The 12642-nt window shown below is 51.0% G+C and overlaps 1 protein-coding gene across 1 annotated transcript; it reads left to right on the top strand.

Moving 5' to 3' along the window:
- The first annotated feature begins 5444 nt into the window (after positions 1–5444).
- Positions 5445–11714, top strand: Nrbp2 (nuclear receptor binding protein 2). The gene is given in 20 exon segments (XM_005085976.4): positions 5445–5771; positions 6177–6299; positions 6380–6481; positions 6577–6666; positions 6833–6873; positions 6973–7067; positions 7186–7209; positions 7279–7362; positions 7444–7499; positions 7579–7674; positions 8078–8210; positions 8322–8407; positions 8409–8425; positions 8514–8564; positions 8639–8690; positions 8692–8775; positions 9746–9799; positions 9884–9947; positions 10026–10081; positions 10167–11714. Coding segments are annotated over 20 exon segments (1506 nt in total). The 5' UTR covers positions 5445–5642; the 3' UTR covers positions 10236–11714.
- The last annotated feature ends 928 nt before the right edge of the window (positions 11715–12642 follow it).

Genomic DNA, 12642 nt, shown 5'->3' with positions numbered 1-12642 from the left:
GCCAGCCTGGTCTACAAAGTGAGTTCTACAATGGCCAGCGTGGTTGTCAGAAGCGGGATATGAATTTCCACGTAGAATGACAAAAGCTTAAAAGGGATTTTAGAAACAAAAGAACAGAGAAAAGCATGAGTTCTTGGTAGCAGCATTTTCTCAGGTGGGCTCTGTTTTGCTAGCAACAAGCAGAGACTCACTCGGCTTGCTTAAGGGAGTCTTCCTGACTCAGCATAAGCAAAAAACAAAAACAAAAACAAAGAAAACAAAATCAGCAAGGTTCTTTTAAGAGGCTCTGCTAACGATTGAAAGGTGTGTATGTACAGCTAGAAGTGGCAGTGACCACATCTCTGAGCCAGCAGCTTTTGCTGGATGTCAGCATAGACTGAGACAATGAGCTGTAGTCACGCTTACGCCCGCCATCTTGGAATAACTACAGTTTAAACAGCCACGGTTTTATTAGGTAAGACATGTGGCCAGAAAAACAAAGATTTACAGTAAAGTCAGACTTGGATGAAGAAAAACCTCTAAATGTTTACAGTGTCTTTAAAATTATACATAAGATTGAGAGAGAAAAAGAAACAGCATAGTGGTAAGTAAATAGGGAATCTGGCTGTGGTGGCGCACGCTGGTAGGATTTGCTGCAGAGGCAGAGGCAGGCAGATTTCCAAAGAGAAACCCTGTCTCAGAGAAATAAATAGACAAAAGTAAAAGTAATAGAGTAATAATAGATAAATAAATAAGCCACGTAAAGATGGAAAATAACACAAAAAGTCTGGATACTGTATGTTATTGTGTTTTTCAGTTTTCTGATTGCTAAAGAAGGAAAAACTGCTAAAGTACACTTGATTATAAATGTTGCTGAATTAATCCAACTTATATATTTCAAAAATGCTTTGACCTCTAACTTTAAGTATAAGGACCAGTTACTTGGGAAAAGAGTTTTTGTTTATGTTTCCACAGAAAATGAAAAGCTGTGGATTCCTTCCAGGCTTCTGTGGTTTGATGAACCAAGACCCCCGGAAGCAGTGGCCCAAGTGATTCAACATCTAAAACAGCTAAGATGATGCAGCCTTACAGACCCCAAAAACAAGGACTTATACGGGTTTCTGAGTTTTGTCATGATCTCCATGGTATGAACAGTGCCCCCATCCAGCAGGAAGCAGTTTAGAATGAGCAACGTCCAAATTCCCATATTGTTTATAAATAATCTTCGTTTTCATTTGAATGGAGTTGCTTATAATTGGTTAATGATCACAGCCAATCTCTTTTTAATAGTAATAGGGGAATTATGGTATGGAAATGAATACTTGGTATGGGTATAGTTTTTCATTTATTGATACAAATTCAAGATCAATTTTGTGATATGTATATTTCTCCTCTTGATTAAGTATTGTGCTTATACTGATCTTTTAAAACATAATGCATAATTAAATATAGATTATAGATAGTTACTAATAATAGTCAGAACTTATAGTTAGCTAAGTTAGGTTTTCTAAATATATAGAGATGTATTTGAGATAGATAGTCTTCAAACCTTTCAAAGACCTTCAGAAAATGGCATTTAAAATAGTTTAGGATTTTTCTTGACAATGAGAAATGTCTGCCCCTGGCAGCATCAATTATATCGGAGAGGAAGATGGGCATTGAAGAAACTTGTTATGGAGTTTGTTTTCAACATGGCAAGTTAGCCATTTGGGCATGAAATGCTCTTGCCTAGACTGATGGACTGTTGCTGTATAAACTGGACATGTAGGACCCATAGGAAAGTGACTGCTGAACCCAAACAGTCCTTCAAGGTTCCTGCTTCATGGAATAGTCTACAAGACTTTCTGCAGGACACAGAAAAATAAATGACAGACTGCCAATGCAGATGGACAGTTTGAAATTTCCTGCTTTGCTGAGAAGTCTTCCAGACACACTGTGGCCTATGGGCTGAAGATGGATGCCCCAACATTACAGAGGAACTTCTGGTGGACTGTCCAGGAAGCAAGATGTCTTTGTCAATCCTAGTGTTTATATACTATCCTTCTGTGGTCTTTGATGGAGTTGAAGACAGATAGTTATAATTATAGTTTTCCTTAGTTATGATAAAAGATAAGCTACATATAGGACTTTGGACTCACAAGGATGGAATAGATTATATTTTCTTTAAATCTTGCTAAATGTTGATGGACAAAATATTGTAACTGTGTTCTTACTTGATAACTGTTCTGTTATATAGAATTTGACTATGTTGAAGTTAAAACCTTTCTTATTTTAGACAGAAAAGAGGAGATGATGGGAGATGTCATCCTGAAATCTGTCTCTTATTGGTTGTTGAATAAAGCACTGTTGGTCAATAGGGAAGGCAAGATAGGTGGGACTAGGAGTCGAGGAGGACTCTGGGAAGGAGAAACACAGGGAGTCACCATGTAGCCGCCATAGGGGTAAGAAGTCCAGACCCTTTCTCCGGTAAGAATAATACTTAGATTAACAAGTATGGAGTAAATACTTAAGTTAGAGATAGCCAGTAAGAAACCAAGCAAACTGCCAACAGCTTCATAAGTAATATAGCCTCCTGTGTGTTCATTTGGGACTGATGCGGCTCTGGGACCAGGCTGGAGGGAAGGCTTCTCCCAACACCAGGGCCTCAAAAAACAAACAAAATCAACCAAAAAATAAACGAATGAATGAACAAAAAACATTGGTGGCAGAGCTCATGTGGAATGGACCTAGTAAAAGCCTGTGTGGGTATCCAGATGTCCTGTTCCTGATGGGACATGTGTTTCTGCAAGCAATAATGTGTAAATGCCACTACCCTTGGTGTTGTGGATTGTTTTTAAGATTTATTTTATACATGTACCACTGTGTGTACTTGGTACCCATGGAAGCCAGAAGAGGACATCAGATCCCCTGGAAATGGAGTAACAGGTAGTTGTGAACAGTCTTGCTGGTACTGGGAATTGAGTTTGGGTCCCCTGCAAGAGGAGAAGCACTCTTTTTTTTTTCTTTAGATTTTTTTCTTTATTAATTTATTTTTTACATTCCAATTCCAGTTCCCCCTCCCTCCTCTCTTCCAGCTCCCCTCACTTCCCCCCACCCACCTCCCATCTGCTCCTCAGAGAGGGTAAGGTCTCCCCTAGAAAGTCTACTAAGTCTGTCCCACTAGGGAGGACCAAGGCACCTCTCCACTCCCCACACCCGTGTCTAGGCTGGGCAAGGCGTCTCTCCATATAGAATAATGGACTCCACTAAGTCAGTTTGGGCATTAGAGTTAGATCTTGGACCCACTGCCAGTGGCCTCCTATATTGTCCCAGTCACACCATTGTCACCTATATTAAGGAAGTCTAGTTTGGTCTCATGCAGGTTCCTCATTTGTCAGACCTGAGTCAGTGATCTCTCACTAGCTGGAGTTAGCTGATTCTGTGGGTTTCCCCATCATGGTCTTGACTCCTTTGTTCATAGTATCACTCCTCCCTCACTTCATTTGTACTCCAGGAGCTCAGCCCAATGGTTAGTTGTGGATTTCTGCGTCTGCTTCCATCTGTTTCTGGAAGAGGGTTCTCACTACTCTGGGGTTATGGATTGTAGCCTGGATATCTTTTGCTTTATGTGTGGTATCCACTTATGAGTGAGTCCATACTATATTTGTCTTTCTGTGTCTGGGTTACCTCACTCAGTATGATTTTTTCTAGTTCTGTCCATTTGCCTGCAAATTTTAGGATGTTATTGTTTCTTTCCACTGAGTAGTACTCCATTGTGTAAATATATCACATTTTCTTTACCTATTTTTCGGTTGAGGGGCATCTAGGTTGTTTTCATGTTCTGGCTATTACGAATAATGTTGCTAAGAACATAGTTGAGCAAATGTCCTTGTGGTATATGCCAAAAGTGGGATTGCAGGGTCTTGAGGTAGGTTGATGCCTAATTTTATGAGAAATCGCCATACTGATTTCCACAGTGGCTGTACAAATTGGCACTCCCACCAGCAATGGAAGAGTGTTCCCCTTACTCCATATCTTCTCCAGCATAAGGTGTCATTGGTGTTTTTGATTTTAGCCATTCTGATCTGTGTAAGATGGAATCTCAGAGTGGTTTTGATTTGCATTTCCCTGATGACTCAGGGTATTGAACATTTCCTTAAGTGTTTTTCCTCCATTTGAGACTGTTCTGTTGAGAATCTTCTGTTTAGATCTGTACCCCATTTTTAAAACTGGATTATTTGGAAGTGTATGTTTAGTTTCTTGAATTCTTCGTATATTTTGGAGATCAGCCCTCTGTCAGATGTGGGGTTGGTGAAGATGTTTTTCCATTCTGGAGGGAGCCGTTTTGTCTTGTTGACTGGGTCCTTTGCTTTACAGAAGCTGCTGCAGTATACTCTTAACCGATGAGCCCACAATGTTATTGGCTTTTAATTGCGTTCCATCTGCAGTCTGTGAACCCTCAAGAGGCTCTGCTAACAGTGGTACAGGGCTCCTCATCATTGATATTCTTAGTACAGACTCTCCAGTGTGGCAAGGGCCCCAGTTAAAAAGACACAAATGTGTGGACCCAGAGACTTGGGAGTTGTCTTCCAGTCATTGGCCCTATTCTGGTTTCTGTGGTCAACCCTTTTCAGATTAGGATGGGTAGACCACCAGGGCAAGCCACAGCCTTCTGAGCAGGCTATGACAGAAGTCATAGGCATAGGGAGCAGAGCGGTCAGGGCCCAGCTGGTGTTTACATAGGAGGGCAGCAGACTGTGGTCTCTGTATAGAAGGGAGTGAATGTGGGGAGTGAGGAAAGTGAGGCTGGAGAAAGGTTTTTAGGCAATTCTGCGGGATGTGGCAAGTGAGCAATGGTCCCTGTTCCGTTCGTGGAGCCCAGGGGTGGAGAGGGGAGGGTCACACGTGGGGAAAGAAGAGAAACTTGCCATCCTGAAAAGTGGTTTACTCACTGAAAGAGAAGCACGGAATTCTGGGCAAGGCAGAGAGAGTGCACCCTGTCAGTTTGCTGATGTGCTGGTGTGTTTATCTGCCACCTTTAGTGGTGCTCTCCTTGTATTTCCTTGGCTACCGGAGGGGAGAGCTGGCCCCATTTCTGAAACCATATGGCCTCCTGCCACTTAAGTGCCTGCTCCCAGACGCCCTTGACCCTGACTGCCCCATCCAGACTATCGGACCCTCTACGTCAGACCGAGTTCAGGACATATGTGATAGGAGCGGGATCGGGATGCAATGCAGGAAGAACTGGCTCCAAGAGCTGGCCAGGGTGGTTCCCGAGGAGGCCGGCCATGGCGTGCAGCGCGCGGAGAGTACGGCTGCCAGGGGAAGCCGAGGAGGGGCCTCCGCAGGAATGGGCGGTGCCTTTGAGGGGCGCGTCTCTTCGAGGCGGGGCTTTTGGGGAGCAGGAGTGGTCTGGGCGGACGGGGGCGTGTCCGGGGCGGGGCTCTGCCGCCCTTGGTCGAGCAACCACTCCAGCCCCGGCCCGCAGAGGCGGCTCCGGAGAGGCGGGGCAGCTCCTCCCTCGGGTCCGCTGCGAGCCCGCACCTCCCAATTCCCGGAGCCGACGAGGGCTCGCGGCGGCTGCTTTGCTCTGCTCCAAGGTTGGGCTGCCGGGCCCTGAGCCAGGGAGAGCGGGAGCGGGGCGACGGCTTGCGCGGAGGGCGGCGGCCTGGGCCCGCCGAGCCATGGCGGCCCCGGAGCCGACGCCGAGGCGAGGCCGGGAGCGCGAGCGGGAGAGGGAGGACGAGAGCGAGGACGAGAGCGACATCCTGGAGGAGAGCCCGTGTGGCCGCTGGCAGAAGCGGCGGGAGCAGGTGGGCACGGGTGCGGGTGACACCGCCGTCCCGTAGCCTAAGGCTGGCGGCCACGGGGCCCGTGGGGCCGGGGTAGCCTGACGGTCTCCCCTGACGCCCTGGCCTCTGGAGGCCCTCGACCCCTTTGGCCCCACACCCTGGTGAGAAACACCCCCCCCCCATTCCTTGAACACCAGTGGATCCTGGGACCACCTCCAGCCTCTAAAATCTACTCCACGTCCTGGTCCACCCCTGCACCACCCCTAGCCTCCTAGGGGGTAGGTCCCCAGCCTCACCACCCCCAGCTCTCCCACTGAGCTTGGCAGGGCTGGCCGCACCTTCGTGGTTGGGGGAAGGTTGTGGCAGGGGCCACGTCCACACCACCCTGGGTCTCTTCGTGTCAGGACACACATCCTTCCCGCCTAGGTGAACCAAGGGAACATGCCGGGGATCCAGAGCACCTTTCTGGCCATGGACACGGAGGAGGGCGTAGAAGTGGTGTGGAACGAACTCCACTTCGGTGACAGGAAAGCCTTTTCGGCCCACGAGGTGAGCCCCGTCCACCACCACGCCCCCCCCCGCTTTGCTCCATATCGTGACTGCCCCCACGACCATCCTCCTTCCCCTAGGAGAAGATCCAGACCATGTTTGAGCAGCTGGCGCTAGTGGACCACCCCAACATCGTCAAGCTGCACAAGTATTGGCTGGACGCCTCTGAGGCCCGTGCAAGGGTGAGCTAGGGGCGGGTGTGGGGCGGAGTGAAGCCACAGGCTGGGTGGGGCAGCGTGGGGACCCACCCGCAACGGCGGAGCCCGCCCGCCCGCAGGTCATCTTCATCACAGAATACGTGTCGTCTGGCAGCCTCAAGCAGTTTCTCAAAAAGACCAAGAAGAACCACAAGGCCATGAACGCCCGGGTATGGGGAGTGGGCAGGGGACTGAAGGGAGTCCAAAAGAACTTAGGGACAGTAGTGGGGCGGGGGGCTCAGAGTGGCCTCGGGACAGGAGTGGGGTAGCGGGCGGGCTCCGCAGGCTCAGCAGCCTTTTGGTGCCCGCCCGACGGAGTCGTGCGTCCGCTGCCAGGCCTGGAAGCGCTGGTGTACGCAGATCCTGTCGGCACTCAGGTGAGGACCAGGGCTTGCCCACGCGCTTGCCCCCTGCTTTGCACCTTTCCGGTGCCCTCTGACCCGGTTCTTCCTGCCTCCCTTCCTCTCTGCTTGCAGTTTTTTGCACGCCTGCAGTCCCCCCATCATCCACGGGAATCTGACCAGCGACACCATCTTCATTCAGCACAACGGCCTCATCAAGATCGGCTCTGGTGCTGGCGAGGCGGGGCGGGACAGGGGGCAGGGTTGGGGAACCTGCGGGAGCCCAGAGACTGCCCAGTGTGCCAGCCTGCTGACGCCTGCTCTCTCTCTCCACCTTGGCCATTGCAGTGTGGTACCGCATCTTCTCCAATGGTGCGTGGGGCCTCTGGGGTGTGGGAACCGTGGAGAAACTGCTCTGCTCAGCCACACGCTCTCCCTTAGCACTGCCTGATGATCTCCGGAGCCCCATCCGCGCTGAGCGGGAGGAACTTCGAAATCTGCACTTTTTCCCACCAGAGTATGGCGGTGAGTCCTTAAGGAGCTCTAGGGTACCTGACCTGCCGGCACATCAAATTGACCAGCCCTGACTTGTTCTTCCCGTTTCAGAAGTCAATGATGGGACTGCAGTGGACATCTTCTCCTTTGGGATGTGTGCTCTGGAGGTACTGTCCACTCTCTGCATAGCCTCTTCTCCTCCGGACTCCACCCGGGTCACCATGTCCAATCTGCCCCTGTACCCAGATGGCTGTACTGGAGATCCAAGCCAATGGGGATACCCGGGTCACAGAAGAGGCTATTGCTCGAGCCAGGCACTCACTGAGTGACCCCAACATGCGGGTAAGCAGCTTACTTTGCCCCTCTGGGGCTGGCGACAAGTCTGTAGGTAGGTTAGAGATACCGCCCGGTTAGTGCATCCGAAAGTGTACCAGGTGCTGCACTAAGGCCGGCCTGGAAGAAAAGACTTCCGGGAGCTCACAAATCTCACAAGGATGGTTGGAAGTAGAGCTTGGGTGTTTGGGGCTCAAGGCCTGCCTGTCCTCAAGTTTACAGCACCAGATCCTAAGCGGCTAATGGGACGCTTTCTCTTCTGTGCATTCATACAGGAAGGCTCTCGGCAGCATCGCTGAGGAGGGAGGGTGTGTTGATTGGGCTTGTGGGGTCTAGGGTCCCTGGGGACCTCCTGTAGAGCAAGGACATTCCACCCACCCCCTGCCCTTCCCCTCTTCCCCTCTGCACCTAGGAATTCATCCTCTCCTGCCTGGCCCGGGACCCTGCCCGCAGGCCCTCTGCCCACAACCTTCTCTTCCACCGAGTGCTCTTCGAGGTGCATTCGCTGAAGCTGCTGGCAGCCCACTGCTTCATCCAGCACCAGTGTGAGGGGCGGACGAGCGGGGTGGGCCAGGACCCTGGGGTCAGAACGTGGAAGGGTCCTTGCAGGACCCTTAGCTTGGGCCCATCTCCCTGAGCATTGTTGTGGTTCACAGACCTCATGCCGGAAAATGTGGTGGAAGAAAAGACCAAGGCAATGGATCTGCATGCAGTCTTGGCTGAGATGCCTCAGCCCCAGGGCCCCCCCAATGCAGTGGCGGTGAGCAGCAGCTGCATAAGGCCTCCCCTATGAGCTGCCTGGCTAGCCTTTGGTCTGACACCCCTCTTGTATCTTCCTCCCATGCTAGGTACTCAGAGGTCTCCTTCTTGGAGCTGGACAAGTTCCTAGAGGATGTCAGGTGAGAGCTGGCGTGAGACTGAGGAGAAGCATGGTTAGACCTGAGCCCCCAGCTACCCCCTGGTATATCTCCAGGAATGGGATCTATCCACTGATGAATTTTGCGGCTGCCCGGCCCCTGGGACTTCCCCCGTGTGTTAGCCCCACCCCCGGAGGAGGCCCAGAAGGCCAAAACCCCAACACCAGAACCCTTTGACTCAGAGACCAGGAAGGTGAGTCCCAACGCCTGCTGCACTGTGCTGTCTCTCAGAATTGTCCACAACCAGATAATGGGTGCCTTTCTCTGGGGACCTGTGTGTCCCCCACCCCAGTCCTCCAGGCTGCCAGAGAGCAAACCTAAGTTGACCCCTTTTGGAAGCCAACCAGACGGAGACACCTGTTTTCCCCAGAGGCTTCTTGCTTTTGCAGCTTTCTCCATCCTGTTACACGCCCCATTCCAGAGGCCTTGGCCACCTCCATTCTTCATCTGGGTCCGGAGCCATCACCCTGGTCTCCCTCCTCCTAGCTTCCTTCCTTCCACCGTGTACCCTAAGTTCCCATGCCGGCAGTCAAGGCGTCCTGGATCCTGGCTGCCCAGAGAGCTAGTGGAAGGCAGTATGAGCCTGTCTCCTGGCCTGCTCCTACCGGTGCCTTACTTTTCTGTACAGTCACATCCTGGGACACAGTGTCCCCCCCCTCTGTCTCTGTCTCCCTCTCTTCCTCCCTCTCTCTCCTTTTCAAGGCCTCCTCTTGTGAGTCTTCACTCACACTTCAGTGCTGGTGCAGTGACTGAGCTTTCTGGACCTCCCTTGGAGAGGGTTACCATGCCTGGACCTCCCTTGGAGAGGGTTACCATGCCTGGACCTCCCTTGGAGAGGGTTACCATGCCTGGACCTCCCTTGGAGAGGGTTACCATGCCTGGACCTCCCTTGGAGAGGGTTACCATGCCTGGACCTCCCTTGGAGAGGGTTACCATGCCTGGACCTCCCTTGGAGAGGGTTACCATGCCTGGACCTCCCTTGGAGAGGGTTACCATGCCTGGACCTCCCTTGGAGAGGGTTGCCATGCCTGGACCTCCCTTGGAGAGGGTTACCATGCCTGGACCTCCCTTGGAGAGGGTTGCCATGCCTGGGTCTCTGCTGCTCCTTCTGGGCACCTTTGCTAAGCAGCACTCTGTGGCTGACACAGCTTCCCAACCCTCAGGTGGTCCAGATGCAGTGCAATCTGGAGAGGAGTGAGGACAAGGCTCGGTGGCACGTGAGCAAGGGCCCAGGGCGGGGCTGGGGGAGATGGGGAGGGATCAACGCTGGTGCCATGCTGGCCATGCCATCTCACCCACAGCTCACTCTGCTTTTGGTGCTGGAGGATCGTCTGCATCGACAGCTGACCTATGACCTGCTCCCAAGTAGGCTGATAGGGGACCAGGTACTGGGCTGAGGCTTGGGTACTGCCCGGTGCCACCACTCACGTGTCCCCTCTTCAGCTGACAGTGCCCAGGACCTCGCGGCTGAGCTTGTACACTATGGCTTCCTGCATGAGGTAGGCGGGGCGCAGTGCGGGTTCGGAAAGGTGCAGGGTGGGCCGAGCTGCCCGGTACTCCATGCCTCCCTACCCTCCACTGCAGGACGACCGGACAAAGCTAGCAGCCTTCCTGGAGACCACCTTCATCAAGTACCGTGGGACACAGGCTTGACTTCCCTGTCCTGGCAGCCCAGCGGGGACACCAGGGCTTGAGGTTGTCCACTTGGCAAAGAGCCCCGTACTGCTCAGAGCTGCCTTCTGCCTGTGTTTCTGTGGAGCCAATGAAGACACCGCCCCCACCCCAGCTTTCTGCAGTAATGTGGGTGCCTGGGGTGGTGATGGAGCCCCAAGCCTACATGGGAGCAGAGGATACAGGTCATTTAGGGGAACTACTCCATCTGGTATTGGACAACAGCCATACCTTCAGATGATGTAGACACCTAGGGAAGGAACCTGAATTCAAAAGTAATAGAGCCCCTTCAGGTGTCAGACACAATCCTGGGCATCAGGCAGATCAGACCTGATCAGAGAATCAGAGGTTAGAGAGCTTGGGGTTGGACCCATGGCCAGCAAACTCCTGGTCCCACCCAGACAGTCCCAATCCCATGCAGACCTGCCCTGAGCCCTTCCTCTGATTTTCCACACACTTGAGACCAGAACCTATGTCCTCCCCAGTGTCCTCCAGCAGGATCTCTCTGTTCTTCATCCCTGGTCTGAGGACTCAGAGGCCTGGCGTCCTCGGCACCTCCTTCCTGGGGGAGTTGTGTGTTGGAGCTCTGAGGCTGAGGGCTCCTGGCTGCCTCTTTCTCCACAACCCAACTCGTCTCAATCTTACTCATTGCAAATCCTGACAGAGTCTTCCCTCACAGCCACCCTGATTTCTCGGGTTCTTGAACTGTCTGTCTTCCACCTTCAAATTTAAAGGTCTTAAATGTTTTAAACATATAAATTTAATGCATTCAAGTTCCTTTTAAAACAGTTCTTTCTGTGAAACCAGAAAGGCTCACTACTGTGTTATTAATAGTCCCACATCGCTGCTGTCACACTTACCACAAACCTAGTGGCTGGGCACTACACAAATACTGTTCTGTACACCCAAAGTTTGATTCAGGCCCTCACTAGACTAAAACCCAGGCGTCAGTGGCTGTGTTCCTTTCTGGAAAGTGGGGGTGAACTGGGGGTGGGGCTCACCTCCTGCTCCTTCCAGCTATTGGCAGAATTCCCTGCCATGGTAAGGCAGAAATTCCTACTTTCTTACAGCTGCCAACTAAGAGCCCTTCTCAGCTTCTAGAAGCCTCCAACTTTTCTTAACTTTCCTTCCACCTTCGAGACCAGCAGCGTCAGGCCGAATCTCTGTCGTGCACTAGCTGTCTGGTTTTCCACTGCCTGGAAGGTTGGGGCCTTTTGTGAGTAGGTTGGACCCACCTACATAATCTAGGATGATATCCCTCTCAGGGTCTGTAGAGGAACCACACCTGCAGAGTACCTTTTGCTATGGAGACTAATCATCCTGGGTTTTGGTGCTGAGAGGATGGACATGGGCACACACGGGGGTGGGAGTCTTGTTGTGTTGCCTACCACACCACCTTAACCAAAACCTAAAATAAAGCAAATTTGTCATGGAGCATCTAATAAATTGAATGAACACTGATTATGCATGGTCTGATGTAGTTTATTTGGAAAATCCATGAGATTGTACAAGTGATTAAACTGATCTGAAAGCATCAGTGCTGTACTATATATTGTCTCTTTTCAGTTTATCTTTAGAGATAAGATACAGTCCTGTTATACAGCCCCACTTGGCCGGAACTCAGTATTCAGATCAGGCAGGCCTGTGCTGTGTTTATAGGTGTGAGCAACAATGCCTTAGCACATACTCTTTTAGAAGTAGAATTGTTGGGAGTGGGCAGAGTCAATAGTAAATAACAAATAGTCTTCTACCCTGATTCAGTCTCTAACCTCAGCCTGGAACTCACTCCATAGGACTGCCTCAAACTCACAGAGATCTATCTGCCTGTCTCAGATTCCCCAATACTAGGATTTAAGGTGTGTGCCACCATGGCTGGCCACAAGCATGCATTCTATCCTGCTTGTTGATTTTTATGTTAGGTGTCCCCACATGGCAACTTGTTAAGGCTAGTTGCCTGCCCACCCTCTGACCCAGCATCATCTGAATTTGATGGGCATCACGGCTGTACTATCTTTCTTATTGGTGTAGGTCTCAGCAAGGAACAAGGTGTCCTAGATTATATATTCTTTCTTGCACAATCTTTTGTTTTCTCTGAAGTTAATAATTTTCTTATTTGCTTATTTTTTAAAAAACGCGTGTGTGTGTGTGTGTGTGTGTGTGTGTGTGTGTGTGAGTGTGAGTGAACGCGCCATAGCACAGAAGATCAGAGAGAAATCTGTGGGAGTTTGTTTTCTTTCTACCATGTGGGCTCAAGGGATTGTACCCAGATTATCAGGCTTGGTGCCGAGCTCCATTGCCTGCTGAGCTCTCACTAGATCTTCTCAGTTTTCTGTATGTGTTTGCTGTTAATTCATCACTGGAGTCCTCTCAATGTTTAGGACCAAGTACA

This window comes from Mesocricetus auratus, unplaced genomic scaffold (genome assembly GCF_017639785.1).
Source record: "Mesocricetus auratus isolate SY011 unplaced genomic scaffold, BCM_Maur_2.0 Super-Scaffold_100055, whole genome shotgun sequence".
Lineage (NCBI taxonomy): Eukaryota > Metazoa > Chordata > Mammalia > Rodentia > Cricetidae > Mesocricetus > Mesocricetus auratus.
This window is presented reverse-complemented; position numbering and strand designations above follow the sequence as displayed.